Below are 13,902 nucleotides of genomic sequence, written 5' to 3'. Positions count from 1 at the left end.
TCTTGGTGCAGCACTATTTCACGGTTAACTTCAGCCACGAGAACCAGAAAGCCTTGGAGCTGAGGACAGAGGACGCCAGGGATTGTGACGAGTGGGTGGCAGCCATCGCTCACGCCAGGTATGTCTCGCCCACCCAAAGGCCCCGTCCTGAGCAGACTCAAACCCCAGGAGGGGAAGGCATGGAGGAGGAGGAGATGGGGGGAGGATGGAAGCTGTAAGAAGGGCATCTTGACAGGCCCGCCCTTAGAGCCCCGGAGCTCTGGGACGTGCCTCCCTGGGGTGCACAGGGAACCAAGGGCCCTGAGGTGCAGCGTTACAGCCTCCTGCCCCCTTCAACCAGATGAGCTCCTTTTTTTCATACTAGGAGAACTGAGTACAATTTGGTTGGATTACAGGGCTTTATAGCCACCAAAGGCTAAGACCACCAGGGTTCTAACCCGGATGCGGCAGGAATGGACTAGTCCTGTCTTTTCTCCGGGCCTTGGTTTTCTCATCTGTAAACTGAAATTCTGTAAACCTCTCTGAGCTCAGATGTTCAGGGATTCTAGACCTGCTCGTCCCTTCATTCCCAACAATGTGTACCCCTTTCTGGAGGGATTCACTGGGCCAGGTGGGGAGAAAAGCAAAAGGAGAGTGTATGCTGCAGAGAAAATGGGGGCTCCAAGCTGCGTTGAGTCTTCCTGGGTCTTGGGGAGATGATGGGCTTGTGGGCTAGGGTGTGGCTCCCAAGCTAACAATCCCCTGGCAAAGCTAAGTACTGTCAGGTGGGATGGACACCCAGACTCACCCCTTTGAGCAGTAGATCTTTCTGGCTGAGTGGATATTGGTGTGTTCCTGTGTCTACTCTCCAGTAAAGTGTAAGCTCCTTGGGGCAGGGACTAAGTAGGATTCTTTGCATCCCCAGGGCCTTATAAAGGTATAGACAAGTTCTCAGCAGTGTAGATGGGAAGAATGCAAAGATGAATGAATGGATAGAGGTTGGATGTTGAGTTTATATGTGGAAGGTGAATGATGGATCAATAGAGGGTAAATGAATGATAAATGGATGAGTGTTGAAAGTATATGTGAAGGACGGATGGATGGATGGATGATAAATCAATGATGGGCAGATGAATGTTGATGGGTAGATGATGGATCCATCAGGTGAAGATGGATATAGATAGATGGATACCAGAGCCCTTCCTTGAGCCTTGGATCAAGCCAGCTGACCAGAAACCATTTATTATGGCTATAGCACTGACCTTGACCCTGAGGTCAAGCCACCTCCATCCCTATCCTCAGGGAGTGTCCAGTCTAGCTAATGGAGACTAGGTTCTCACCTATGAATCAACAGAGTCAGGCTCTGAGTGTGGTACTGGGCAGACAGGGATGGATGCAACACAGGTATTCCCCCAGGGCTACCCCAGCCTAGTCAGGAAGACACTAGACAGATGTACAAACAGCTCCGGTGCATGAAGGCCGTGTTAAGTACAAGGCACCACAGGAGACATCTTCAGGGAAATGGTGGAATCTGGGGGATCTGGAAATAGGGCATGTCATGCTATGGGCACGTCAGCCCCTCCACCAGCCCCCAAAAAGCCTTAAATAAAGGCAGTGATCTAGGAAAGACAATTCCAAGAAAAATGAAGAGACAAAGTTCGGGTGTCAGAAGGTTGGTGAGGTTGGACATTGGACTGGAACCAGATCAGAACGATCTTGAATACCCAGCTGAGATGTTTGAGCTCTCCTCTGTGAACCGTGGGAGGCCATCAAAGGTTTTACACCAGGATGATCAGAGCTGTGATTTGGAGTGGAAATTGCTGGCATTGTGGAGAATGGAATCAAGCAGGAAGAACCCAGATTCAGGGAAAGCAGCTGGACCTCAGGCTCCCAGCACTAAACTAGAACCAATAGCAGGGCTGTTTTGAGAAACAAATGAAATGATTTATGTGGCGGGGCTTTGTAAGTGTTGAGGTATTATAGAATTCTACTTTGGTGTATATTCTGGATAACCAGGACTACCTTGACTTCGAAAATCAATTCACACCAAAATTTTCTAGAGACAATGAGATACCACTACCTGTAGAATCTACAAGGGCTGAATTGAAAAAAAATGACAGTAGCAAAATTGGAGAGGGGGTGGAGTAACCATAAATCACATGATGCTAGTGGGAGCATAAAGTGGTTCAACCACTTTGAAAAATTGTTAGGCATTTCCTTTAAAAGTGAAACATACACCTACTCTGTGACCCAGCAGTTACACTTCTTAGTATTTATCTAAGAGAAACGAAAAACATCTACAAAAAATCGTGTATGCAAATGTCCTTAGCAGCTTTTTGCACAATAGTCCCAAAACTAGAAATAACCAAGGTGTCTATCAACAGACAGATGTAGAAAGGAATCTTAATACATCCATGCGATGGAATGCCGCTCAGTAATAAAAAGGAACCCAATGGGAGGGAGGCTCAAGAGGGAGGGGATATGGGGACATATGTATGCATATGGCTGGTTCACTTTGCTGTACAACAGAAACTAACACAGTATTGTGAAGCAATTATACTCCAATAAAGATCTATTAAATATATATTATATATATATATATATATATACATAAATATGTAACAAAACAGATGAATTTCAAAGTCGATAGGCTGCGTAAAAAGAGCCAGACACAAAGTAGCACATGCTGCCTGATTCCTGTTATATGAAAGTCTAAAACAGGCAGAACTCAACTGTGGTGATAGAAATCCAAACAGTAGTTGCTTGTGGGATGGGGATTGACAGGGAAGGGGCACGAGGGAACTCCCTGGGGTGATGGGAATTTCCTTTATCTCGATTAGGGTGTATGCATTTATCTACACGGATCAAACTGTTTATTTAATGTCTGTGCTTTCCATTATATGGGCATTAATCCTCAAATTTTTAAAATAAATTCTATCTATTAGACTGTTTTAGTTCTCTACTGCTACAGAACAAATTATCACAAACTTAGCAGCTTAAGGGACTCCCCTGGAGGTCCAGGGGTTAAGACTCCATGCTCCCACTGCAGGGGGCGTGGGTTCAGTCCCTGGTCAGGGAACTAAAATCCCACACGCCATTGTGGTGCGGCCGAAAAAAAAACCCCACAAACTTAGCAGCTTAAAACCACACCCATTGCTCAGTTTTGTAGGTCGGAAGTCTGGGCTCGGCTGTGGTCTCTGCACAGAGACCCATGGGCTGAAATCAAAGAGTCAGTCAAGCGGGACTCTTACCTCGAGGTTCTGGAGAAATCTCTGCTTCCAAGCTCACTCCTGTCGTTGGCAAAAGTCAGTTCCTTGTAGGACTGGTGTCCCTGTTTCCCTGCTAGCCGTCAGCTAGGGATGGCTCTCAGCTCCACGAGGTCCTGCCTTCCTTGCCCTGTGGTCCCCGCCATCCTTAAGCCAACAACGGCTCACCAAACCCTTCTCCAGCCCCAAATCTCTGACCTCCCCTTCTGTAACCAGCCAGAGAAAACTCTCCATTTTCAAAGGCTCATGTGATTGGGTCAGGCCCACCTAGAGAATCTCCCTGTGTTAAGGTCAGCTATGCTGCATAGTATAGCCTAGTAAGAGGAATAAAACGCATCATAGTCATCATCCCAGAGATTATGCAGGGCTTCGAAACCAGGGCAGGAAACTTGGGGCTATCTTAGAATTCTGTCTGCCACAGAGAGGGGACAATGATTCTTTAAGCAACTCACTAAACTGGAAATTGGTTCCAAGTAGCCCATAAAATCCTAATCATATGGGGTTTTCTGGGGTTTTTTTTTTTTTTTTTTTTTTGCGGTACGTGGGCCTCTCACTGTTGTGGCCTCTCCCGCTGCGGAGCACAGGCTCCAGACGGGCAGGCTCAGTAGTTGTGGCTCACGGGCCCAGCCGCTCCGCGGCATGTGGGATCTTCCCGGACCGGGGCACGAACCCGTGTCCCCTGCATCGGCAGGCGGACTCTCAACCACTGCGCCACCAGGGAAGCCCGACACCACCTACCTTTGAACAAAAACCTCTCGGAACTCACCATCCTTTAGGAAGCCAGGGGGACGTGCCAGTTGGACATGGTTTGTCTTCCCTGGTCAAGCCCAGGGGTCTGAGTCAACCCACTGGCCTCAGAGGAATGTCCTCCTTTGGGCCTATAGGGCTGGGACGGGGGTCACAGTGATGGTCACCAATAAGGGAAACAGAGTCCCCTTCCCTAGAATAGTTGTCACCAGCCAGTCGGGCTCAGGTGCAGCTTGTCAGGCACCTCCTGGGCCAACAGAAGCCACAGGCTCTTCCCTAGGCAGCCGGCTGTGTGACCAAAGGACAGACGATAGGCTCTGAGCGTTACTTAATCTCAGATCGTGTGCACCATGAGAGTGTGTGCACGTGTGTGTGTCAAGGGAGAGACCGGCTCTCTTCCACGGCAATGTTGAGTAGTAGGTATGCTTGCATGTACCTAATTTAGTTTTTATTTCCATATACATAGTAGATACATGGTATATACAAAAATAAGCACTGTAGTGTATGAATAGGTATAGAGACACAATGTACTCTCCCACCGTATGCATAATAGTCTAGTATTCTGGGATGCCCCTGTGCTATGCGTATGTACAGCAATGTATAAAATGTAACACCGAGTGTGGCTTGTGGCCTGCACCTCAGCGAGAACTAGATGCAAACCAGACAGCCACGTGGGAGTCCTCTTCAGGGACTAGAGCCTGATTCCGACTCCACCTTTGACGCTCCTTGACTGTTATTTGGGGGCAACTCACTTCCCCTCTCTGGGCCTCAGTTTCTTCATTTATAAAATGAGGCAGTTGGCCTTTCGTGATTCCCGAGTATCCTTGCAGCCCTGCGAATCTGTGCATCTATAAAGACAGTGTTGCACAGAGATGTGGATGGACCTAGAGACTGTCATACAGAGTGAAGTAAGTCAGACAGAGAAAAACAAATATCTTATATGAACGCATATATGTGGAACCTAGAAAAATGGTGCAGATGAACCTGTTTGCAAGGCAGAAATAGAGACACAGACGTAGAGAACGAATGTATGGATACCAAGGGGAGAGGGGGGGGTAGGAAGAACCGGGAGATTGGGATTGACACATATACACTATTGATACTACGTATAAAATAGATAACTAATGAGGACCTGCTGTAGAGCACAGGGAACTCTACTCAATTCTCTGTGGCGACCTACATGGGAAGGAACTCTAAAAAAAGTGGGGATATATGTATACGTATAGCTGATTCACTTTGCTGTTGAGCAAGAAACTAACACAACATTGTAAAGCAACTGTACTCAATAAAAATTTAAAAAAGAGACAGTGCTGCACAAAGAGGTGTATTGATGAGAGGGGGGAGGGGAAGGAGAAGAAGGAAGGACAGGGGGAGCCGGAGTGGGGAGGGAGGGAGGCAGGCAGAGAGGGCCGGTGAAGGGAAGAAAGGGAGGTGCAAACAGACCAAATTGTCCTGCAGATGAGACTCTGGCTCCCCATTTTGAAGCACCAGGGCGAGTGCCATCGCTGAAAACAAGCTACTGAAGGCTCTGCATTTTCACACCCCCTGGAGCGAGGAGAGATGAGGTGGTGTGAAAATGGATTCCTTCATGCTCTCGGTTGAAGTTCCTTCGCAAGTAAAGACAATTAAGCCTCTTGGGAAGTTGGGAAAACATTAAAACCTGATCATTCTGGTTTAAATTCATTATAATAAGAGATGCACAAAAATCCTCATTTTAACCAAGTAGTACTGCAGACCGAAGAATTCTCTCCCTGCCCTGCCGCACCCTCCCACCTTCAGGGCACAGCTGGGCAGCCTCCTTCTCTGACACCATCAGGGGACCACTGCCTGCCACTTTGCTACACAGCCCCTTTCAGAGAGCAAAGCTGTTTCCCACCCTCTGCCTCCTGACCTCTTCACCTCAAACCTGGGGGTTTGTAGGGAAGCTATCCTTGTCCCATTTTGCCATGAGGGTCACAGGGACTTAAAGAACTTGTGTAACACAGCTTCTGAGTCTGTGACGAGAGCCAGTGTCCCTAAACTGGCACCCCCCTGACTAGCCACATCCAGGGTACCTGGAAGGTCATGTCAGTAGATTCCAGACTGAAAAGTGTCCCCTCCATGTAAGTGGGAGATAGTTGGTGACCCCAGAGAGGGACCCAGTTCCTGTGGGTGCTGGGGCCAAACGCCAGCCCGCAGAGGGCTGAGGGGTGAATGGGGAAGAGGGAACATGGGGATGATGGGTGCGGTTGCTCTTCCAACAAGCCTCACCTTGAAGGTGGAAGAGAGGGGCAGGAGTTCAGGGGAGGGTAGAGGAGGGCGAGGGCACATCCTCATCCTAAGTGGGGAGTGACTTGAGGCTTCGCATATGCTGAGGAGAAAAAGCCAGTGGAGCTGTTAGGCAGAATCTGATGCACAGAAATCCTGAGGAGGGGTCAGGGGCTAGGGATGTGGCGGGGAGGGAGATGGTAGTTACCACAGCACTGGCACACCGCACAGACCTTCATGTGTGTCCACAGATTTCATCCTCACAGCAACTCTGCAGGGTGTGGACTGTCATCATCCCCATTGTATGGATGAGCAAACTGAGGCACAGAGAGGCTGCGTGACCTCTCCGAGGTCCCTCAGCTAGTGGGTGTGGGAGCTGGGGCTGAGCCAGGCAGATTAGGTCCGAGCAGGGATGCTGCCCTTGAGACAGGATGGGGGTGGGCGTGCCGTGGGGCTGGCGGGAAGTGACGGAACAGCACTGCACATCATGCAGGCTGTGATGTCAGAGCAGGACCGCCTGCAGAGGACTGGGGGTGGGGGTGGGGGGTGGTGAGGAATGAGGTTGAAGGGGGCCGAAGCTCTGGGGTGGGTGGGGAGCTGGCAGGGACACCAGAAATGTTTCAAGGCCCCACTTAGGTTGCAAGGTGGGAAACGGGGGGCTGCCCACTGCCGAGAGGGGGACACAGGAAGGAAGACGAGGGTGAGCGCGAGGAGGAGCCCAGGATGTGGGCAGAGGGGAATCTTATGAGATCCTATCTGGTGGTCCTGGGCTGAAGCAAAAAGGGAGAGGAAAGATGGGGGCCAGGGAGAGGGCGGACTGGAGACCTCGGCCCCCAGACTTCGTTGCAGACGCTCCCAGAGACCAATAAACCTGCCCTCCGAATCTGTGCCTTGCAAGTCTCCTGCCCCTGCCCCGGTGGGCACCCCTCCCTGGAATGGTGAGATCCCCTTTCACAGCCTCTCTGCCCTCTGAGACTGGACCCCATTTATAGAATCGGGTTTCTCCCCAGCTCTGACACCTTCAAATGCAGGTGTTGTGGGTATCAGGGAGAAGCCAGGCCTGTGACCTTGGGCAGCCCCCGGCCCAGCTCATCTTCCAAGTCCCACCTGCCTGCCCTCCCCCTCGTCGTGATGCTCTGCAAATCTGAGATGTGTTCATTTACACAAAGGCTGGGACCACGTCTTCTACCCTCTGATCCTTTGGGGTACTCTCTGATCTGGCCCCACCTAAACACCCAGCCCCATTGCTAATTACCCCCAGCACAGGCCTTCCACCTGAGGCTGCCCTTGGACGGGCATGTGCCCAGAGCACTGGGTTTGGAATCCAAAGACCCAGATTCCGATTCTGGTGGGAGAGAGAGCTCCGCCTCCAGGAAGTCTTCCCTGATTACAGGTCCTCGTTGCTGGCCTGGCCCCTCTTCTGATTCCTACAGCACTAACAGCCTTTGGTGCATGAGTTGGCACCCAGGTATACTGCACAGGTTCTTCAGATGTCTCCCAGCCAGTGCAATGTCTGTGCCTGACTCGCCTCTGTGTGTCGTCCATTCACTCAGTTGCATCCATGCAATAAATGTTCACTGGGCTAGGCCCTGGGCAGACAGGAGTAAGCAGCACAGGCATAGTCCCTGCCATCAGAGAAGGCAGGGTCTCCTGAGGAAACAAAAGTAACCGGACACCCCCAATCAGTCTGGCCAGCGCTATGGTAATAGCACCCCGGGAGTACTGCAGGAACACCCTACACATTATGGCGGGAGGGGGGAGGGAAGACTTCTGGGAAATGACATTTCAACTAGGACCTACTCTGGGAAAGAGGATGGAGCTAGCCCAGGGAGAGGAGGGAGGAGGCATGTTGCAGACAGAAGATCTGTCTGCGCAAAGGCCCAGAGGGTGAGGGCGGTCGGGCAAGGTGAAAACAAGACCAGGTGGAGGAACCAGATGTCAGAGTGTGAGCCGGGAGCTGGGGAAGGGGCCAGAGCCATCGGTAGCAGCACAGCAGCCAGGTTAAGGCCTCGGGCACTGTGTCTGGCAGTCAGGACCTTCTCCTAAGTGCAGTCTGTGGGGAGCCCCACTTCTGGTTGGATCTCCAGGGGGCCAGGAGGCCGTGGCTTACCTGCCGTGTTCCTCTGTCCACAGCTACCGGACCCTGGCCACGGAGCACGAGGCATTGATGCAGAAGTACTTGCACCTGCTGCAGATCGTGGAGACCGAGAAGACGGTGGCCAAGCAGCTGCGGCAGCAGATCGAGGATGGGGAGATTGAGATTGAACGGCTGAAGGCAGAGGTGACCGACCACCTGGGGAGCAGAGGAGGCTGGCGGGGGGCCCGGGCCTCAGACCTCAAACCCGGGCTCCCACAGGGTCAGGGAAGCACATGATGGGCAAGAGGGACCCGCTCCAGCCACGGCTGTGCCAGCTTCCAAACTTAAAGTCAGTGATGCTGGCAGAGTGGGAAGGTCCTGGGGTCAGATCTGGGGTCGAAGCCCACCTCTGCCACTTACCAACTGCAACCTGGAGCAAGTTCTCCAGCCTCTCTGCACCTCCATCCTTAAAACAGGCTGTTTCTCCCTAGCTGACAAGGTTGTGAGGATCAAGTGAGATCATTTATGGGCAAGTTCCTGGTTACTCTGCTGACAGCCACACGGGCGGAGGGGGTGAGGGCAGGGCCAGAGGGTGGCTGGTAGGTCCTTAGATTGCGGCTTGGGCTCAGCTCCAAGGCGGTCCCTTCCCTCTGCCTGTCACAACTGTCCGGAGGCTGAGCCGTTGCTAGGTTAAGCCTTCTAGAACTTCACCACTCAACGTGTGGTCCATGAAACAGCAGCCCATGAGAAATGCAGAACCTAGGGCCCCACCCAGCTCTCCCAAATCAGAACCTGCACTTTAACCACATCCCGGGAGATTCTCATTTATGGGTTGGCCAAAGGGTTCGTTCAGGTTTTTCCGTAACATCGGCGGAAAATCCCGAACAAACTCTTCGGCCAACCCAATACATTAAAGCATGGGAAGCGCTGGCTTTCAGCCCTTAGACACCCCTTACCAGCTGTGCACGCCGCCACGCAGGGATCTGATCGCCTCTCACCCCCTCACTTCACCAGCGCGCTCAGAACCATCTGGCTCCCTCACACAAGGTCTGCGACTCTGAGCCGAGGAGGGGCATATGAAAACACAGATCCCTGCAATCGGAGTTAGCTGCATAATTTGCAGGGCCCGATGCAAGGTGAAAATGTAAGGCCCCGGCCAGCGTGGGGGAAGTCAGTCTCCCCTTCCCACTCGCCACGGCCTCCGCCCATCGTGGGCAGGCCACCGACGACTTCAACCGCCAACTCCCCTAACCTCTGCGCCCTGATGCACTCAGTACCTAGATTCAGGTGGGCAAGGGACCCTTGCCAAGTCACCCACTTAATGCCCCAGGCAGTATCAGCCTGGGCAGCACAGTTGTCTCCTCGCCCTGCCCTGTGACACCACAGGTATACACAAGACCCACCTTCTCTGTACCTACACCAGGCCCTGCAGAGGGTGGAGGCGGACAGTGAGATGTGTCTGCTGGGCTGACTTGACCCGTTGTCACCCAGACAGAGGGTTGCAGAGGCCTGGGTCCCAGGATGCCGGGGTATAAGGAATAGGCAGGGAGACAGGAACACGCATGAGCTGAGGCTCCAAGCCCCTGGGGTGTGCCCCATGGTCCCATCAGACTCACTCATAAAACGCAAATTCAAAGAGAAGATTCTTAAGAATTTCAAGACAGCAACAGCTGTCTATCACCTTTGCAAGAACCAATTGTTACGTTTTCAAGAATTTTGCAAGCTAGTTATTCAACCTTTGGTAGCTTCAAATGGGCTGAGGTAGGAATGCCCACACCATGGAAACTGGCAGGTGCTACCAGTCAGAGGTTTTCTTTCAGAGAGCTGGTCATGAAGCATTTACCAATATCCCATTGTCTACATCTTTTTTCCTAATGTGCAGGACCTGGTGCAAAATAAAAATGCAGGGCCCTTAAGAATCTCAAAGCAGCAGCAGCAGAGCTTTAAAGCAAGCGTTGGTCCCTTCTAAGCCTGGAGCCGTGCACGGGTCACACATCCAGGAATCCAGCCCTGTTTCTACTCCCAACCCTGTAGCCCCCACCCCTAGCCCTGGAAGTGACAGGAGATCACATCCAAACAAAAGTCTGCAGAGAGCGTTACCAAGCGTAACTATCCACCTCTGTCTTAGTCTCTTTTCTCCCATCTAAACAGCCCTGTTAGGCTTCATCTTTCATAACCCAAAGGCTCTACGGACCATCTAAAACAAAGGGAATGTCTACCTCTGAGAAGAATCGCCCCCCCCCCCCAGAATGCTCAGTTTGGCCCATTTCATTGTTTTGTTGGTTGGTTGGTTGGGGGTTTTTTGGCCACTTTATGTGGCTTGCAGGGTCTTAGTTCCCCGGCCAGGGACGGAACCAGCGACCCCTGCAGTGGAAACGCGGAGTCCTAACCGCTGGACCGCCAGGGAATTCCCCCATTTCATTGTTTTAATAGCTGTTTTCCTCCCATTTATGATGGGAAGTAAATTTGGAGAGTGAAGACAGGCCCTAAAGGGCAAAATAGGAGTTTAGAGGTAGTCGTAATATTTTATTGGCTTGGAAGCACTCAGGATCCTGGGCGGCTGACACTGGAAGAAATGGAAAAGATCTTTAGTTCAGGGTTTAAATAAAAATTTAGGGCTTCCCTGGTGGCGCAGGGGTTAAGAATCCGCCTGCCGATGCAGGGGACACGGGTTCGAGCCCTGGTCTGGGAAGATCCCACATGTCGTGGAGCAGCTAAGTCTGTGTGCCACAACTACTGAACCTGCGCTCTAGAGCCTGTGCTCCGCAACGAGAGAAGCCACCGCGATGAGAAGCCCGCGCACTGCAAAAAAGAGTAGCCCCCGCTAGCCACAATTAGAGAAAGCCCACATGCAGCAGCAAAGACCCAACACAGCCAAAAAGAAATTAATTAAATAAATAAATAAATAAAAGAACTAAAAACATTGGAAAAAAAATTTAGCCATGGGATTGGTTTTGCAAACAAACTTCAACATGGTACCCCACTTCATAAACTAGGTCAGTGAGGGGACTACTCTGGGAGAAGTAAGAAAGGACGGCCGTGACCCCTCCCATGCAGCCCCTCCCCAGGCCCCCTCTCCAGGGCCCACCCTGCATGCCTTGAGTCCCGCTTCCCATCTCCCCCTTGCCATCCTCACCCCCGCCGCCCTGGCACACAACACCCTGTCATACCTGTGCCTTTGTTCACACACCCCCTCTCAAATTCCCTCCATCCTGTAGCCCACCTGTTGGGCTCTTTGTCCTTCAAAACTCCTTCCAGGTAGCCCTTGCCGCTTTCATGGTGAGACCTTCCCATTGCAGTAGGTACATACCTCGCTTCTGGCCTCTCCTCGTCTGATTATAAATTGCCTCTCTGGGGGTCTGACCCCCTTCTCAGGCTGGAAGATCCTCCCGGGAAGGGATCTGACTCATCCACCTTACCCAGTGGCGAGCTGTGTCTCACCAGTACCCAACCCAAAGCCTGCATCAGGATCCGCTGGCGGTGTTGGCACAAAGGTAGACAGTGTCTCACCAGTACCCAACCCAAAGACTGCATCAGGACCCGCTGGCGGTGTTGGCACAAAGGCAGACAGAGATGGGCACCCACTGGGCTTGGAGGAGACCAGAAGAGATCAAGAAGGAGGGAGAAAGAACTGAGCTGCATGGCAAGAGCTACAGAGACCTGCAGGAAAACAAGAGCTACGGAGATCGTTAGTAAAACCTTGGAGGCTAACAAAAAGGAAAGAACCTGGATTAATTCCACTATCAATGACTGCACTGACGAAATGCATTCTGGATGAAAGACACTGTCTCCAGAGGGGGGAGTAGGATGGGGCAGAAGCCCAGGCGCTATGCCTCAAAGGGGTGTGGCAAGCAGGGTTTTCCTCTGATGGGTCAAGGGGGCCAGACGATGGGTGGCCAGTGGGCGGGGGCCAGCAGAGACACCAGGCTTTGAGCCAGGTCAGACAGCTGGAGCTGGACTCTAGCTGGCAAGTTGGGTGTGAGCCAAAGTCCCCACTCTGTATGGCCTTCATTGACAGGGGTCAGCTGAGCAGACCCTGAACATCCAGCAAGCAAACCAGGGTCCAAGTCAAATCCATCTCCAGAAGAGACCTGCCAGGGTAAGAGAAAGGCTGCCTCCGTGAGCTCACCTGACACTGGCTCCTGGCAGGGATGGGCTGTAGCCCAAGACTTCTGCAGGGTCCCCAGGCTCACAACCCTCTAGAGCTTTGCCCACCAAGCCTGATCCTTAAACAAAGACTCCAAGGCTGCTGGCACTGCCTGTGCACGTAGCATAGTACCTGACCTAATTGCATCTATTTTTTGCCCTGGTCCCTGCTGAGTAGATGTCCTGGAATGCCTCTCTCTGAGACAAGCGCCAGTTTTAAATACAGACCACACACACACACACACACACACACACACACTGCCATCCAAAAGAAAAAAAAGGTTTCCGTGTGCAAATCTCAAAACTGGCAGAGAAAGCAGACTGGCGAGGAGGTGACAACATCAGACCAAAGGTGGGCATTGACTGGGCATCCTTGCATCTCTGAGCTCTCCAGTAGCCTGCCTCTGTGTGTGTGTGTGTGTGTGTGTGTGTGTGTGTGTGTGTGCTCGCACGTTCCTTAGGCCTTTAGAATACAGATCAAAGAATCAGCCTTTATTTTAATGTGCAGATGTTCCCAGAGAATGGAGAGAAAAGGTGGGGGGGGAGAGAAAAAAGAAAAGCCCATGTCGGTGCTGAATATTTCTCAGATATTTTCAGCCGCTCTCCAAGCACAGGCCAGGGTAATTTTAGCAACCCGCAAGTGGAGAGCGGGTAACTGTTCCATCTTGCTTTCAAAGTGCTCAATTCGCTCAATTGTGAGAGCCCATTCATTCCGCACTTCAGCAAGTGGCCTTGAGGGGACAAAGCCACGTGCTCTGAAGAGGATCGAGGGGCTCTGGCTTTGTGGCAGTGTTTGTGGATTCCCCTGAGCTGCTATCTTTAGACGTGTGGGGCTTGATGACTGCAGTGTTTTCCTGTGGTTGAGGTTTTTGTTGCTGCTGCTTTTCTGATCCTTTTGAAAAAAAAATTTTTTAATGAAACCTCTTTTATTATTTTTTATTTATTTATTTTTTTGCCGAGCTATGCAGCACGTGGGATCTTAGTTCCCTGACCAGGGAGGGAACTCGTGCCCCCTGAAATGGAAGCGTGGAGTCCCAACCACTGGACTCCCAGCCAGGGAGGTCCCTGCTCTGATCCTTCTTTAACTTACTTACTATGTAGCCAACAAATATATATTGAGTGCCAGCCGAATGCTAAGGACCGGGAGCCCAGGAATGAATGAAACGGGGTGGTCCTTCGCCCACAGAGCTCACAGCCGCGATGGATACATAGGCATTGCCTGCATTTTCCCGGGAAAGTCCGCAGGCCGTGGGAGCCTTGTGGAGGACCCCCAGCAGAGACTTGCGGACTTGGGGGTGGCAGGAAGGAACCCACCCAGGGGCTACACCACAGGCCCATCCACCTGAGCAGTGCCAGAGGCTCCAGCCACAGTATGGCTAAAGGCACCCGTTCTCCTGCTCACCACCCCGTTGGTCTTGTTCTTGCAGCTGGGCCGACCTC

General features: G+C 51.9%; 1 protein-coding gene across 1 annotated transcript in view; it reads left to right on the top strand.

Annotated features, from left to right (window-relative positions):
- The window catches only part of RASGRF1 (Ras protein specific guanine nucleotide releasing factor 1), a 105,368-nt gene that overhangs the window by 18,066 nt on the left and 73,400 nt on the right, over nucleotides 1-13,902 (top strand). The window contains exons 2-3 of the mRNA XM_027089263.1: nucleotides 12-118; nucleotides 8,373-8,520. Coding sequence (XP_026945064.1) covers nucleotides 12-118; nucleotides 8,373-8,520 — 255 coding nt within the window. The remainder of the gene's footprint in view (nucleotides 1-11; nucleotides 119-8,372; nucleotides 8,521-13,902) is intronic.

The sequence above is a fragment of the Aethalodelphis obliquidens genome, unplaced genomic scaffold, assembly GCF_003676395.1.
Source record: "Aethalodelphis obliquidens isolate GAN/ISIS:26980383/991018 unplaced genomic scaffold, ASM367639v1 scaffold65, whole genome shotgun sequence".
Lineage (NCBI taxonomy): Eukaryota > Metazoa > Chordata > Mammalia > Artiodactyla > Delphinidae > Aethalodelphis > Aethalodelphis obliquidens.
This window is presented reverse-complemented; position numbering and strand designations above follow the sequence as displayed.